The sequence below is a fragment of the Phalacrocorax aristotelis genome, chromosome W, assembly GCF_949628215.1.
Source record: "Phalacrocorax aristotelis chromosome W, bGulAri2.1, whole genome shotgun sequence".
Classification (NCBI taxonomy): Eukaryota; Metazoa; Chordata; class Aves; order Suliformes; family Phalacrocoracidae; genus Phalacrocorax; species Phalacrocorax aristotelis.
The window spans coordinates 676,768-694,605 of NC_134310.1; the positions used below are offsets into that span (position 1 = coordinate 676,768).

The 17,838-nt window shown below is 40.8% G+C and overlaps 1 protein-coding gene across 1 annotated transcript in view; it reads left to right on the plus strand.

The window, feature by feature from the left end:
- ALPK2 (alpha kinase 2) overlaps window positions 1–17,838 on the plus strand; it is a 47,315-nt gene that overhangs the window by 11,669 nt on the left and 17,808 nt on the right. The window contains exons 2-7 of the mRNA XM_075077878.1: window positions 1,346–4,211; window positions 7,427–7,574; window positions 11,004–11,131; window positions 11,232–11,267; window positions 14,614–14,888; window positions 15,013–15,101. Of these exons, the coding sequence (XP_074933979.1) occupies window positions 1,346–4,211; window positions 7,427–7,574; window positions 11,004–11,131; window positions 11,232–11,267; window positions 14,614–14,888; window positions 15,013–15,101 (3,542 nt within the window). The remainder of the gene's footprint in view (window positions 1–1,345; window positions 4,212–7,426; window positions 7,575–11,003; window positions 11,132–11,231; window positions 11,268–14,613; window positions 14,889–15,012; window positions 15,102–17,838) is intronic.

A 17,838-nucleotide genomic window follows, 5' to 3' on the forward strand; every position in this document is an offset into this window, starting at 1 on the left:
TCTGTTGTTATGGCCCGTTAATGGCTATTTGAAAGTAAATTTTTTTTTCAAAGGTTGACTGCTAAACTGCTCTCTACTTTTACAGATTGTTCTGGCAAATGAATGGTAACCAAAAGCGTAATTCATTTAGGAAACAATGCATTTTTGTCTAGTAAAAAATTGTAGGCTTCTCCATCTGTGGTTTGCTATGGGTGAAACATGCTCACCACCTCTGTGGGATTGATTTAGAGCTGAAGAGGACTAGAGAAACTCTTGGAGAACAAAAGCTTGGCAGGGACTCCGGAACAGGAATTTAAGAGTGAAAGCTCAATTCTGAGGGGAATGGTGAACAGTTTAACAGATTTTGTATGCCAGGCAGATGGCAGCACTTTCTTCATCCCATGCAAGCCCAAACATCAACCAGTTGTTCTCTTTAATAAGGTCTGCACTCCTTGCATAAATTCAGTTCAGTTTGGCTTAGTTTCATTGAGGAGTGAATTGTTTCTATGTAAAGCGAGGATTTGGAATATTTTGATAGAGAAGAATAAAGGAGATGCAGGAGGAATATGGAATTTTATTTCCTGCCCCAATTTTCCCCACAGTGTCCATAGGGTTGCAGTGCATGTCTCATTGCTAAAGGAGGGCTGAATATGCCTTATATTGAGCAATTAATTACCAAGATCTGGAATGATCTCTGGCAGTCCCTTTTGAAGCAAGGCTTGTCACCTCAAGGGGTCAGAGGTGACCAAAGATGGGTTTTGAAGATGGCTTAAAACTGACCCAGAGAGGTTCAATTCTTGGTAGGAGTCTTGTTCTGAAGTACCTAGCACGGCAGATGTGGGGTGCATTCTCTGAAACTTTTCAAGACTGATAGATATTAAGAAACCATCTTTGTGAAACTTAAGGTAACAATGATCATGATGGAACCAAAGGGGAAGGCAAGCTCCCAAAAAACTAATTGGGTATTTCCAGCAACTCATCAGTTTGGATTATATAATAATTACATAAGTATGGTGGGACACTCTGACTGTTAGCGAAAGACATAGACACGACTATTTTATTTTATTTTATTTATCTTATCTGTTTTAAAATAGCTGGACTGAATCAGCCATTGGTCTTCATCTCGATTAAATTTTATATTTCTCAGGATTTGGATCCAGATGTGAAACTTACCAGGGTTCAGGGCTGTTACGGCCCAGGAGTTTGATTTCAATCCATTAGGTTGGTAGCTACAAGTCAGAAAATTGACTATTGACAAATAATAATAATAAGTTATGTACCTTTCAAGCCAGGACTCTAATTCGGGCCTGTGCCAAGCAGCAATTCTAATTTTTAATTACGTTTCTCTTTTTTTTCTTCTTTGTAGAATCAAGGTGCTAATCTTAAAATCTTTACCCAGAATTGTGAGAGACTACGTATGGAGCCTGACATAGAAAAGGAAGGCATCTTCATGACTTGTGAGAGTGCAGGAACCATCCAGCCCGCTTCAGAAATGCTCTGTGCTGAAAAGACATTACAAGCAAAAAATGCAAAGTTACAGACCTATTCTCAACATCATGCTCCTTGTGATAAAAGAGAAAGTTGTCACCAACAAGTCTTCTGTGAACAAGGAATTAATGTTATTAGTACTGGCAGCAAATCAAAGAATCATGTTTCACCTTTTCCTTTACGGGATGTGGACTCTGTTCCCGATAAACAAGAATGCTTATGTGCTGTTCTTTCTTCTGCAAAGCTATGTGATGAGCCAAGGGAGGGAGAGGAACGGTATAGTTTTGACTCACATGATAGCAACGACACAGATATTCTGTGCAGTCTGTCATGTGGTGCATCTCTGTTTGAAGCTAATACCAAGTCAGTCCTGGAATCTGGAGAACCTGAGTGCAAAGGAGGTGCTGATATATCTGCAGTGCATGACAAGCTGTGGAAACTTCTTCATGAAGATGACTCGGACTATCAAATCCCACTTGAAAACCGGGGGATCACAAGTTTAGAAGTTAGGCCAAGAGATATCAAAGTCACAGAACTGAACTTCGTACAGACCTGTCTTGATCATCCTTTGCCAATAAATTTGATGGAAGAGCAGAAACCTATTACACAGCCAACTAGCAGACAACAAACAGAGAAAGAAGACTGCAATGTTTCTAATAGCCTACTTAAAACAGATGAAGCATGTAACAGTGCATCCATAGGAAACATTTGTCTTGCACAAGTGATAGAAACAGATGGTGTATGCCTAGATTCTAGCACTGGAAATAAAACAGAAATGCCATCCATTTGTGTTTCAGCAAATACTATCACCTTAAACACAGGGGAGTGCTTGGAGCAGAAGCCAAATCAAATGTTAACTGACAGTAATGGATCTACTCAAATGACTGTTGCTCGGGAAGGAAAGCTTACCACTAATAACACTTCCCAAATATGTGATGTAGTTTCTCCTCAAAGACTGAAGAATGCTCAGAGTAGTAATTTAGCATATGACAAAGAAAACCCAGCTTACATGTCAGATAAGTCGCATGGGACAACTGGACAATTACTTCACACCGAGCACAATGTATCCTTGATAAATGAGTCTGTAAGGGGTAAAGGGTGTAATTTTAGAGACTGTTATCCAGCAAGAAAAGAGCTGGCTTATTTCCCCAAAGAGAAAGACAGTGAAAATACCAATCAGTTTACACATGAAGAACACTCTTCTGTTAACACCCTACACAAAAGTTATGAAAAGAATTTACAAGAAAAAGGAAATCCCTCAGACTTGAATACACAAAATGACACTAATTCTGACAGTTGTCATCTTTCAAAAAGTAATGACTGTCAAGAGTTTCAAGTTGTTTCTAATGCACAGAAACATAGTTACCTAACACAATTGCCTAATTTATTTAAGACTCCCGAAACCATAATATGTAAGACTCTACCCCAAAATATAGACCAACTGACAGAGATAGAAAAACAAGAAGTGGCATTCACTCCCCCTTCTGAGGATCCGTTTTTAAGAGGTTTTTATGTAGAAGTGCTCAGATATGAACCATGTAAAGCAGGAGAACAGAGAGAGATTTGCATAGGTGATGAACAAAGGGCTGAAACTTCCTGTGACTCAGGAATTAGTCATGTTTCAGATAGACAGATTGCAGTTTCCCCTCATAACACATCAGAACAACATGCATTTTTTGTTCACAGCACCTTCAAGTCTGATGAAGAGTTTAAAACAGATTCTTCAAAAAATCACACATATGCATCTGGAAGTGTAACATCAGCTAGTACCCCACTGCCTAGAAAGGCTCAAAATGAATACCACAGCATAGCAAATGAGGATTACAGAGGTATCAGTAGTCAGGTAGGTATCCAACAACTGACTGTAAAAGAAACATTGCCATTCATCACACCTGTAGGGCAGTCAGAGGGCCTTCTTACCAGTGTACCAGCAATGGAGTGTCCCAGCACAGGAAGTCAAGGAAGACCTGAATCCAGACAAACTGTAGTCAAAGGAGATGAAAACTGGAGTACGCTGGAAACTTTCTGCAAAGCATTGCAGGATCAGTTCCACAGGGTACCTGAAAAAAACGAGGAAGCAGTCTTGTATGAAAATAAACAAGAGATTCAAAGAGCTACTGAGTATAACCCAGATGAAGCTGAAGCTAAGTCTCGTTTGCACACTCTCATTGGTTCCAAGGCTCAGAGACAGGTTATGAATATTAGCACTAAGCAGTCCTGTCCTGACTTGATCTCTTCCAGCAAGCTAACTGAGGTTGGTAATTCAATTAAGTCTACTAGGTATGGTAAAGATGAAGAAGCCATGACATCAGAGAGCGTAGCAGGTTGTTTAGTTAATTTGCCACCAGTTGATTCAGGGAACAACCAGTATTTTCAAGAGCAACCACCATACAGCAGAACTCAGCCATTCTCCTTAGCATTGACTGCATGTGATCCATTCCCAGTTAACGCAGAAAGGCTGAAAAATAAAGAAGGGTCAAAATCCTACCGATCGTCACCAACTGTTGCTGAGCCTGAGCTCATCAAATGTAAGCAAGACACAGCAAAGAGTGGGCATTTAGCTACTGGAGCTAAGAAGAAATTACCACCAGCAACACTGTCAAAAAAACCCCGACTGGAGGAGAGAGGAAGTGTCAGCAAGGATCTTAGCTGTGTTAAAAGGTCTGTGAAGAGTGAGGGAGGCATGATTCATAAAGAAGATAGAAAAGAGCAAAGGAAACTAATTTTGAAAAAGGATAGCAAAGGTAAGAGAAAATTGATTTTCATTTCTGTCCTTTCCCATCATTCTGGCTACAGTATGAAATTCGAATTCGTTAAACACAGTGCAAGCCTCCTTTGGTCTAAGTCATATCAACTGAAGGTGTCCTGCCCTCACTGGCGTTTGTTTCCAGTTCTGTGAGCTTAGTAACTAGTGCTGTGCCTGTGCCACAGAGCTGAACCCTCCCTAATGTCCTTTTCCTAGCTGGCAAATGTCTTACATTGTGAACTTTTTAACCTGTTTGACATAATTACATCTTCATTTGTCTCATTGAGTTCAGGGATGTATAGTGTAATGGCACTACATAACCACACACAATATAGCAACTGCAAGCCCAGTGCTTGCATGTTGTTATGTTCCCCGCAGGGCTGTGTTCCTAGTTATGCTCCTATGTTGTGGCTCCCAAATGCCATTTCCCTCTCTTGGTTACCAAATAGTTTTATTGCTAGCAAAGTACTGTTGTTGTTAGTAGAGTGCCACTGATAAACATAAGGCTTTGCAGTCCTATCTGATGACTGATGGCTAGTTCTGCATTCCTTTTCACTACTGTTGATCATAAATGACACCAATGAAATTAGCAATATTAAACTGACATAGAAAACATACAGCTGGAATGAGATTCAGGTTGCTTGTCAGAGTCTCTAGGAGGTTGCTAACCAGTAAAACAAAATGCAGGCAGGAGGAGCAACAGTGTAACAGCTAGACAGGTGAGGTATTTGTGGTTTCTATGGGTACTTTGGAAGGACCAAGGTATTACTTTTCCTCTTGACATTACATTTCATAAAACAATTTAATAGGTCTGAACAGTGACTAAAGGTAAGCTACACAACTAAGAAGCTCTTCAGAGATTCTAATTGCAGTGTGGTCTGGTGAGAGTTCCACTTTTGCAATCACATTTTAAAAAAAACCAAACTTCTCTCTGAAGATGTGTCCTTTGGCAGAGAACCAAATGTGTGGGAGGAGAGACACGTTCCTTCAAAGCAAAGCAAGCAAACTGCAGTTACTGAGGAATGCCTGATCTTTTTCCATGTACCTGAGGCTATGCTTGAAAATGTTTTAAACATTCAGGCTTGCATCAGATAAGACTGTATTTTCTCTAAGCTGCCTCTGATCTGCTTTAGTCTAGACTGAAGTGAATGTATGTTTGTACTTAAGAGAATTGTGTGGACGTTTGCCCAGCATTGTGGGAAGGTTGGTATGGTTAGCCTGGTATATACTCAGTGTTCTCTTTTGTCTTGTTTTCAGCTGCAGGAGGGATGATTTTGTAGTTAGGGGCAGGGAATCCGGAGCTGCTAGTTCTATTTACAGTTCTGTCACATACTGTCTGTGTCATTTTAGACCTGATTCAGCAAGATTCTTAGGCCTAAGGACTTAAGTGACTACACGTTAAACATAGCAGTGAATTCCAGGTGTCTGACCGAGTTGGATCCAGCATTCCTTCAACATTAGATGGGGAAAGCTAGACTGCTGGAATGGGATCCCTGAGGGAGATGTGTCATACCAGCTCATTCAGAGTGCAGCAGCTCAGAATTAACACAGTAGTGTTATCCCGAAAAGCAGGTTCGTTCGCCTGTTGTGCAAAACGCCAAACTACACACAGAGCGGAGGTATTTTATTTAATTCATTTTTGCAAAAGTGGTGCTAGGTGGTAACCCCACAAAGCTGACACCCTGCACCGAGAAACTATGAGGCATTTATACAGTTAAAAGTGTCACTCACAGCTAATATTTACATGCCTCAACTAATAATTAGTTAATTTCTTTCTCGCTTTGATGTAAAGTTTCAGCTCACTTTTAATTTACCACTCATGCTCAGAGAGTAAGGGACTTATTAGAGGGGGGGAAGTTCCTGGCCTATGGGCCAGATTTTTAGTATTATAATGACATTAGTTTCCCTAATGGGCACTTCGTTTTAGTTCTTATCAACATCCCAATTAGTTGTTCTCCTTGACTATACATTTTATCACCAGTTCTCAGAGTCTTCTGAGGTGGGATGTTTGCTTTGATCAGTCTCTCAGCTGTCCTCAAGGATACAGTCATAAAACAAGTGCTTCTCTATCTCTCAGTTCCCGCCTTGGGCTGTCTAACTCTGTTTTGCCAAGCTCACATAGTTCATTGTTATGGCTTAGTTTAAAATTCCAAAAATTCAATTTTCTTCAGGGTATCAGTAGGAGACATAACATCTTGCATTTTACATCCCTTACATCTAGCGGGGATATCTCACTTGAGTGCAAGGATGTGTCATGATCCCAAAACCTTTCCCTAAGTATATGTTGATTCCTTTTCCTTTCAAGTATCCTCCATCCTCCCGCTCATGCCACGCCCATGTGCAGAAGACACTGGAGTATTCCTTGAGCCAGAAGACAACTCTTAGCAGAGAACAAAGTTATCAGGACCTTCCCCAGGCTGGGGAGGGTGCTCTTTTTCTCTAATCTGAGTGATCCTTGGATCTGTTCTGCGCACGGTCAGTGTTTAGCAAAAGAACTGTGTCCTACGGCTGGAAAGGCAGGGACTTTCTTTAGAGGTGGGAAATTAATCATTTGAAACTGGAGACAGAAGTGAATGCCACTGACATCACCAAATGCAAATATCTAACGACTAAGTGTGGGTTCCTTCTTCCAGCTGTGTTTTAAAGGAAATGGTGCCATCACTGCATCTTGCAAAGAGTCTCATCCTGGCACCGTGTGTTAGGTATGTTCCAGGAACATCTTGGAGAATGAGCATCTCCTGGGATTTAAAGTCTTTTCTCTCGAAGGCTGTGATCAATTAAAAAAATCTACTAGTTACAAGTAGTCAGTTAATACAAATTATCATTATATAACTATACGGTATGCTGTACCTTTGTGGTGTCTTTTTTTACTGATAAAACCAGCTGGTCCTTTAGTCAGAGGGAATGAGTTTTGATTAAGAAATTATTTTATGTTGATGCCTTTTCAGGCTAGAACTTCTCTTGGGTCCTCTTCCATAAATTCAAAATGTCTTTGATTGAAAACTTTTCCATTGACTGTGTGGGGCTCTGAATCAGTCTTTTAAAGCCTCTGTATTATAAAACCTTGGTTTCTGCATCAGAAGAAGTCATAATTATTTACCAGTGTTGCCAGATTCATATTCTTAACACCTGCAAAACATTCTGGGATTCCTTTAAAATGCCAAAACAATATAATTATCTTTTAATCCTAAACTGTGGCTCCTCTGTTTCAAGCTCCCAAGCTGCTGAAGAAAATCCAAGCAGAGTTGTTCCCTGACTGCTCTGGAAATATTAAGCTATGCTGTCAATTTGGTAACATTCATGGTGACTCCACCATTACATGGACTAAAGATTCCAAGTTACTAGCTCGACTGCAGAGAAGGTGAGTGAACGTTTCTGAAGGACTGGTAGTTTCTGAATAGGTTTGGGGAAAATATGGCAATGATTCACTCTAGTGTGCATTAAGACGATTAATATGGTAGGTGCAAAAAACAAGTTTTAATAGGGTAATTTAGAAGCATATCTTCACACAGTGCATTAATATTGGTCATAGTTGGCATTCCATCACCAGTAATTCCACTCAGCCAGTTCATAACCAGTCTCATCCAACTTTCAAGTACTGTGAAAGATCAAATGAAGTTTGAAACTCAGCACCCAGCCAAACAACATAGACATGCTTGGTTAATATGTGGGAGGCTGTCTGTCCTTGTGTGGTGGAAGTGAATTGCTGAAACAAGTAACATGTCATGTAGAGCTTGGTGTGATTGTTCCGCAGTAGCAATGCAATCTCGGGAATGAATGGATTGAGATCAGCCCTGCAGAGAAGGACGTGGGATACTGGTGGACAAAAATTTGGGTGCGAGCCAGCAACATGCATTTGCAGCCCAGAAAGCCAGTCGTATTCTGGGCTGCATCACAAGAACTGTGGCCAGCAGGTCAAGGGAAGTGATTGTTCTCCTCTACTCTGCTCATACAAGACTCCACCCAGAGCGCTGCAGCCAGCTCTGGGTCCCCAGTACAGGAAAGACATGGAGCTTTTAGAGCAGGTCCAGGGGAAGCCACAAGAATAATCCGAGGGCTGGAACACCTCTCCAGTTGTTCAGCCTGGAGAAGAGACGGCTCCAGGGGGACCTTCTTGCATTTTTTCAGTGTTTAAAAGGGGGCTTATAAGAAAGATCAGTGAGACTTTTTACCAGGAACTGTAGTGACAGGATAAAGGACAGTGGTATTTTGTTCCATAGCAGTAATGACATTCTTAACTTATAGCTCTTGGTATCTGTTCATAATGTTTAAAAAATACAAAATTAACATTACCCAAAGCAAAAAAAAGAAAATATTTTTCCACCAGAATGCACAGTTCTGTGAAAATGAGAAAGTTTTGTAGGAAGGCATCTTCTAAGATGTTCTTTTAAGGGGAGAGAAAAAGTTGCATGAATTGGTTAAACTTCCCATGTCATTCTGATTCTTGTTCTTTTAACTGTACTGATTGTGATCATTGTATTACAATAGCCATTACAATATTAGTACATATCCTTATCTGCTACATAATTTTGCAGTATTTTAACAAATAAACAGTGCAGAGATATAAAATTTTTCAGTTTTTGCAGTGATAAGTAAAATATGTGATAACGTAAAATATTTTAATTTTATCTTCATAGGATAAATATATTTCAAAATGTTGGAATGAAAGCGAAATATATAACAGAGATTTACAGTAAGAGAGATTCCTAACTACAATTTTTACTTCAAAAATATTCAGTATAGTTCAGTGGAATTCTCCATTCCATCACAATCAAAATCCAACTGATTGTTTTGTGTGTACCCAAGCACTGTTTCTTCTTTTGGAAATATACATCAGTCTACAGAAATACATCACCTGGGCTCTTTCGTACATCTTAGCTTTTACTTTCAATAGGGGGCATTTACAGGAAATCAGGCAACAAATCTTTAAATTTTTATTACCTGTCCACAAATGGAAACATGTGTATTGAAAAATACACATAGGTAATAATATTAATATATGCTAAGTAATTTAATTTCAAAACTATTGTTGGATAAGTGCGTTCTCCAGTGTGCCAAAGTATCATGAAACTTCATGCTGCCAACAAAACTGCACACCTTAACTAATTCGCTTCACAAAAGCTTTAAAGCACAATAGCGAGGTCTCCATAATCCCTGCATAGGTGTTCTGGTTTGCTCATAAATACACCCAAGGACATCTACTGAGGTACGTGTGGTACATGGATCCACAGGGATCCATCCTGGGGCTGGTGCTCTTTAATTTCTTCATAAATGACTTGGATGCAGGACTGGAAGGAATACTAATTAAGTTTGCTGAGGACACAAAATTGGGAGGAGCTGTTGACACTCCTGAGGGCAGAGAGGCCCTGCAGGGAGATCTGGACAAATTAGAGATCTGGGCAATCACCAACAATATGAAGTTTAACAAGGGCAAGTGCTGGGTTTTGCCCCTGGGACATGGCAGCCCTGGCTGTACAGGCAGCCTGGGGAACGAGAGGCTGGGGAGCAGCTCTGCAGAGGGACCTGGGGGTTCTGTTCAAAGGCAAGTTGAACCCAAGCCACCAGCGTGCCCTGGCAGCCCAGAGGGCTGACCGTGCCCTGGGGGGCATTGAGCCCTGCATCTCAGCCGGGCGAGGGGGGGGATTGTCCCGCTCTGCCCCGCGCTGGGGCGGCCTCACCTCGAGGGCTGGGTGTGGTGTTGGGCGCCCACAGGACATTGAGGATATAAAGCTACTGGAGAGTGTCCAGAGGAGGCCACAGAGTTGGGGAAGGGTTTAGAGGGGAAACCGTAGGGGGAGCGGCTGAAGTCCCTTGGTGTGTTCAGCTGGAGCAGAGGAGGCCGAGGGCAGCCTCATGGCGCTCTGCAGCTCCCTCCCAAGGGCAGCAGGAGAGGCAGGGCTGGTCTCTTCTCCCTGGTGACCAACGCCAGGCCCCGAGGGAATGGCAGGGAGATGTGTCAGGGGAGTGTTAGGCTGGGCAGTAGGGAAACGTCCTTCCCCCAGAGGGTGGTGGAGCCCTGGCACAGGCTCCCCAGGGAGGCATCATGGCACCAGCCTGGCGATATTCAAGGAGCACTTGGACAAGGCCCTCAGAGACACGGTGTGAATTTGGGGTGTCCCGTGCAGGGACAGGAGCTGGGCTTGATGATCCTTGCGAGTCCCTTCCAACTCAGGACATTCTGTGATTCTAAGATTCTATGTGAAAACCTTCATGGTCTAAGATGACTTTTCACTCAGGCATAGCACTGCTTCAGTGTGGTTTTATTGCTGCCAGAGCCAACTTGGGTCTTCAAGTACTCTAACTGCATTCACATGTCATTGCACCCCTGTTAATAAAATCGGCCTTTGATCCAACTGTGAAATTGCGTACACAGACATCAGAGAGTAAATACCCACCTTGAAAAAGGCAAAGCAACAGAGAAGGATGAGTGAGGATTCAGTATTGAGGAACAGCGTACAACATTTTGGGCTTTTGTATATTCGTGCTTTATATAATTGGCCATGATATTAATAGGAGTATTAGAATGCCTTTTGGTGTGATTTAATTCTTTTTAGATTTGATAGAGGTACTTTTCTCTCACAATGTAGTAGGATCATCTACTGTGAAACACATAATAGGCTGAATGCTTCTAAGTAGGGTGGAATAAAATATTTTGTCTGTTTGCATCCTATTTGAATCAGTCTTTGCAGTGAGGGACAGAAATTCCAGGGGCAGGAGGAGAGATACTTGAAATAATCAGGAAAGATCTTTTGAAAGTGTTAATGTGGAAAATTAACATATTCTGTTCCAGTGCCCAGGATGACTCTCCTGTCTCTTTGGCAATAGCTAAAGCCAGTAACAAAGACCATGGAATGTATTATTGCTGCTTGAATAATGTGTATGGAAAGGTGACTGCTGAGTTTAATCTGACTTCTGAAGGTAAATCCCAGTTTATAATTTTAATTAATAATAATGACAATGGCAGTTTCCATTCATATTTTTTTAATGCTACAAAATCTGTTTCTTTGTTTCCTTGTAGTATTGGAACACCTCTCAAGTTTTCAGAACTGTGAAGGTAAGTACACGTATCTGCTTGAATGCGTGCTCAAATCTTTTGTTCCTTCTGATTTCTAACTAGAACAAAGGATGGAAAAATATAACCAGACTGAGACATTTTGACAGTTATCCCATGGGAAACTATGGGAATCCCTTGAAGACATTAAATCAGAACTGTGTTTTTGCTAGCTGTCTTTCCCTTTTTGCACTCACCTTTGCTGTACCATCAAAGATAAAATTCACTTTAATGGGATTTTTGTAGGTGAAATACCCTCATGTAGGATGGAATGGTTTGCGCAGGGTGATGGAGTAACTGCTGTGACAAACCATTGATCTGAACTTGGCTGTGTAACTTCTTGTTAGCTTGATGCACTAGCGCTTCACATTCAGTAAACAGTGAAATAGCGTTGTCACTGAAATCGGGAATAAACCCCGTAACACCAATGTAGTGTTAGAAGGCAGGCATTCTTTATTTGCGGCGCCGGATGCACGGGGGATCGCTCCTCCTAACGTACATACCGTCAGATCTCTTTGTGCCAATTAAGTACATGCTTCATATACGTATTCATTAGCTTTCTGATAAAATACATACATATTCAGACGTTATTTGTGCATGCCTATTGGTGTCTCTGGGTGGTCGTCAGGGGTCTCTGGATGAAGGACATACCCTTCCTCCCTGTGTTTGCTAGTTAACCCTTGTGTTCGCGCAAACTCAGTTCTGAAATTATGAATGTACTGCCCTTGAGGGGTGGTCTGTTCTGGTTTAGTGTTTGCTCTGCAGTTCCTTACCTTTATGGCTCTCTGTGTCTGCTTTTCTTAAGGCCAAATGTCATCGTGACTTTGTTTAGGCACTTCAAATCTTGAGGCCTTATTGACTCCCTAAAGCAAAAAGGTTTAGTCATCGTGCAGGCTGTTCTTGTTTTGGCTACCTCCTTATCTTGGCTAAGTTTCGGCTCTGTGTCCCAGCCTTAGTTGAGCTACACTAGATTGTATTAGTAACTCCCAACCATTTATACCATGAATTTATATACCTAAAAGTGAGGCTTTAGTTTAATCCTTAAAACAGAGGTTTGGACCCTAAGCACTGAGAGTGAGGGTTTGGGGATCTAAAAATTAGGCTTTGAGCCTGATAGGAGCGGGGTTCTGACAGAAACACATTATCTATTGCATTAATGATTAAAGAATACACCGATTGTCCCCAGACTTAATGCTCAGTTGGATGATAGAGCAGCATCCATGTTTGGTTATCTTCATCACCCTGGTTACAGCATTGCATCGCATCGTACAGAGACACAGATGCACACAGAGTTCTGAAAGCTCTTTTGGCAGAAAAACTTGCCACTGGTGTTTGAACACATGCTCTTTGCAAGTCACCTGCTATGTAACTTTACTCCAAGAGAAAGAGGGGCATGAGGATTTGGAATGCTTTCCCCATATGTTAACTTGTGTTTAATCACACTCAGCATATGTCTTGCTGTGCTTCAGCTAAAGATAGTGCATTGCAAATTGATTTATCTTTTCTGAACACACGGTACTAATCAAGTACTTCATTCAATCACTTGATTTTTCTCTCTTTTTCTAGAATAATAAAATGAAATATTTAGTTCCTAGTTAAAATGAAGACAGGGCTTTTCCTGTAACAGCACTGTATAACTTCTGATCTCAGAGAATGTTAGGTGGAGTTAAGGAGCCTTCTAATTCTTGCTTAATATGTGCACTGTTTCCTCTGTGCTTCAAAGAAAGGCAATAGTGGACAGAGTCTAAACCAGAGATAACTACACAGGGGAGCTGGAAGGACTTCATTGCTGCATAGTATACACCTTTTGTTCTCCTATTTATCTTTTCATTGATGTCCCTTGAAGTGCGGTGATTAGAGAGACTTGAAGTGCAGTTAGAATTTTTTAGTTTCTCTCTGTGCTTAACCTTAACCACACCTTTTTTCCCCTATATTTTTTCCCATTTGTATTCCAGTGATCATAAAAGGGTGAAATCCATAATCCTGCTTGATCTCAGCTGTAACAAACTTAGGTACACATTCTTATGCTACTGGTACCTTCAAAAACCACAGGTGGGGTCATAAGAGAAATATTATTTCACCAATTTCTCCTTGATATAAAGATGTTGAAAATTGATGTATTTGCTTTTTGATTGAAACTGACATGGTCATTTATAGAAATATGGCTCTTATTCAAAATATGAAGTAAAAGTTATTTCATAAATTTTCATAATGTTGAGATTGACTAATATTGAAATTGAATATATATTTCATAAATATTCATAAAATACTTTTATGAAATAAAAATCTTGTTATTTCCTTTTACCTTTGCTAATGAACCTGTTTTTAAGCTGGTGTTTGCCAGATTGAAATGAAATAAGCACTTTAACATGCTGGTCTGCAGCACTGGAGCTGGTTTAGTGAATGTGGTTGGTACTAGGAAAGGCATGTTTCCAGCATGGTCATGTTGGATAAGGACTGAGCCCTCTTTCAGCTGAGTGTCTATACGAACATGTCGGCAGAATCTCTCCCTGGAAAAATTACAAGCTGAAAGCTGAAACAAGCTCTGGTTATACCTGCAACTTCTGTCTTTTCTGAAAAGACAGGGTAGCTTCAGAAGAACGTGCTCTGAGCACATTGGGCACAGAACTGTGTTCTGCTTTTAAATTCATATCTACATACACTGCTGCACATTAGCCTTATTACTGTCTCTGTCTTCCCAAAAAAGCAGAGCTGGCAGGATCTCTGTATTCCCTCAGTGCCTCTTTAGTTCTCAGTCAGCTTGACTTCCTTCACATTCATTTGAAGCTCCAGTTTACAACTCCCCGAACAGTTTTAAAAAACAGCTTTTGTGGTCTTTAGAATCATGGAATCATTAAGGTTGGAAAAATCCTCTAAGATTATCCAATGATCCGTCAACCCAACAATACCATGCCTGCTAAACCATGTCCCAGAGGGCCACTTCTACACATTTTTTGAACACCTGCAGGGATGGTGACTCCCCCACCTCTCTGGGCAGCCTGTTCCAATGCCTGACCACTCTTGCAGTGAAGAAATTCTTCCTAATATCCAATCTAAACCTCCCCTGATGCAGCTTGGTGCCTGTTTTTTGTTGGCTACACTCCATATTCTCTCCTTATGAACCTGAACTGCCACCTTTCTCCATGCTGCTTTAAACGGTCAGGCAACAAGCTACGTTTAGAGGAGCAGGGTCCCAATCAATATTACCACAAGTGAGGTCAGATATTCTGTGTCCATTGAGCATTCTCTTTAATACTGAATGGAGATATGCATTTGTTCTCCCATGTCCACTGCTTTCCATGTGACTGCAGAAGGATGCTGTGCAGAACAAAGTGGCATTGTGTTTTAGGTGTGGAAGAAATTGAATTCATGCAGCTCATGTTCAGAGAAGATTTCATCAGTGACAGCTATTTTGGTGGGAACCTGCATGGAATAATCGCCACAGAAGAGCTTCACTTTGGTGAAGGCATGCACCGGAAAGCCTTCCGAAGTAAAGTGATGCAAGGCCTTGTGCCAGTGTTCAGTCCTGGCCACCCCTGCGTTCTCAAAGTGCACAATGCTATCACATATGGGACCAAGAGTAAGGATGATCTAGTTCAAAAGAACTACAAACTAGCACTGCAGGTAAGCTTCCCTTGTCCTTTGTAAGCAAGAAGTGTGGGGAAGCAGCTGTCTTGCAAATATTCAAACAGATTATCTGTTTAATATTTTGAATAATATTCCATAGGCATATCTGTTTGTAATATAGGAATGCTATGTCCAGAATACTGCAAGGGAGTATGCGAAGATATATGCAGCTGAAGCTGAACCCTTGGAAGGCTTTGGGGAAGTACCAGAGTGAGTATATATGTCTTTTTATATGCATATACATGCATGCTTGTATATATACTGTCCTGTGCAACAGCTGCCCACTGACTGCTAGGAGTAATTACTAAAGAAGAGGAGGAATCCTGAGAAAAGTGTTACAGCTGGAGTCAAGACCTAAATAATGTGGAGTATCAAGGTGGTGAGAGAGATTCCATTCCCATTAGAGAAGGATACTAATGAGTAAAGGCAGTAAATAGCAGGCAAAAGGCATGATTTTTGTATTAAATTAAAGGAAATTATTCATGTTAGTGAAGTAACACCAGTAGGTGATACTACTAGTATCATCTGGTAGCAGCAGTACAGGTAAATCAGGCCTTCCAACTTTCCATTAAAACAAAAAAGAAATCTTGAGAGAAATCATGATCATTCTGAGGCTGGTATGAAGTCACTCCTTAGGCTAGTTTTCTGTGTAAAGAGAGGCTTAAGCCAGAAAGCTTGACTCTGATGCTAGCTTTTCCCAGAGTGATTTATTTCGTATCAAAAGTTTTCTATTTCCCAAATATGTGTACATCAGACCAATAGGTTGATATGGATTCACCTCGACCTCTGAGGCTGGGAGGTGGCACCTTGAAGATTTGGTAATAGATCTGTTCACAGGATTTGCTGTTCCAGTGTCAGGCTGCTGTGTAGAGTTGAGTTTGCAATGGATGGTTGAAATTCCATCTGTCTTACTTCAAGGACAAGATCTACATGCTTGATAGAAAGCTAAACCTCCATTTCTGTTTAAATGACACAAGATCTGCTCAGCTGCACTGATTCCCCGAAAAAAGGACCACTTAAGACACAGCCTCTGGAATGATTCCTTAACACAACCTTTTCAGGATTAGAAATAGCGATGGAGATGGCAGTGAAATCTTTTAGGGAAAATATTTGTGCAAGTCAGTTTCTTTTCTGGAAGTATATTGCTTTTGGTGAAATTTGTGTTTGAGAGATTTCTCTAGGCGCAGGATACAACCTCTAGTTTTGAAGAGAGAGAGAGAGAGCATGTATGCTACGAAAACTAGAAGTCTGGTGCAAATAGCAGGCACACAGAAGGTTCAGATCTGGTGCTTTATTCTAAACAATTGGCTGGAAGAGAGCAGCTAGGAGCAAAAAGAGATGATGTGCATATGCTTTTGGTTTGCTTTTTACTTTCAAAATTTTAAGGCTAGATTCTTTTCTTCTAGCCAGCCCTTGTCAGACCAAATTTGTATTTAAAAGAGGGTGTATTTCTTGCAACATTTTATAAAAGAAGTAGAGCAAGATAAAAGTTGTCCATGTTTTCCAGAGTTAGCTTTAAAGCTACAGCTGTAGCCTATCTGTGCATGTTTGACTGTGAGAGAAAGCTGGGGAAAGGATAGAGAAAGCACTGCCCTCTAACAGTCAGTGGCCTGGCAGCTAGACATTTGTAAAAGGGCAGGACGGGGAGAGGGAGAGATATTCTGTGGTCTTGCGGTTACTTATGATACTTCCTCAACGGAGTAGTACTAACATTTCTGTCAACCAGTGACCCATTTATTTTACTTTCAGTGTGCATTAATATGAAACTATGGAGCCTGACATACTAATAAAAGTTGTTCACTGCAATGATACTGCTAGAGTTAAGCTGATATCATACCTTGAATGAGCAGTTTAGAACTAAACAAGTGCCTACAGCGATTGGTCTTTCGAAAAAGAATAACTACTGGTATAAAGGCCTTTGTACCAGTTTAACTGCATGTGCTATATTAACAGTAAAATATCACAACAACAAATAAATCAATGGTGTCAATAAAGCTTTATTGTGGACCAGGATTGGAAGACTTATACAGAAGTGCTCTGGTTATATGTGGTTCTCTGTCCCATGGCTGATTATTCTAGACCTCCTTTCAGTGTATATAGAGCACATATGTTCTTTCATGATTCTGCCATTTCCAGAATCCAGTACAAGCATGTCTGGAGCAACTATACCACTTCTTTGGCAGTGTTGCTCTAAGAGATAAGTCTGTTTGCAAGAAATCAAGTAACTAGAAACCTGTTTTGCAGTGACAGTCATTTCCCCCATTTGTTCTGAGATACTGCTAGGAGTTCTTGTGAGCTAACTGATAAAATACATTATGTTCTGTTACCAGCTCCAGCCGAATGGCTTTCCAGAATGACCTTATCTCTGAGCAGTATTAAATTCCACTCTAGTATACACTGATGTAACTTTTTGCTTAGTCTAAGGTTTTAATTTGGATATTTATACTGTAGTATCAGAGTGCTGCCAAACAAGATTTCTGAGTTTTTCCAGCATAAGTACAAACAGAAGATGACTATCTGTGAGGTAGAACACTGCTTTCCAGACAGCAGGAGCTTTGGTAACCAATAAGTTCATGTTGCCAGGGAGATAGATGCTTCCTTCCAGACTATTGTCATTATCACTTCACATTCAGTCTTTCTGGGAAGACCATGAAACCCCAAGGAAAATTTTATTCGATATTGGATGTGAGTTTCTGGCATGGTGCATCTTTAGACATAAATAAACTTAGCCTGTACTCCTACAAAACTTTGTAAGTCTTTCTGGCTAAACTAGCTCAATTTCTAAATGAATAAAATGAGACAAATTTTGTCAAGTTTGCAATTTCCTGAAAACTTCATACAGAACTAGCTGAAGTTTTCTGACATGGATCTAAACTTTACCAAAGCCCAAGAATCTTCAGAGTCTAGATTTTCACTTGGGCCAGCTTGCCTTGAGAATCTGATCGTC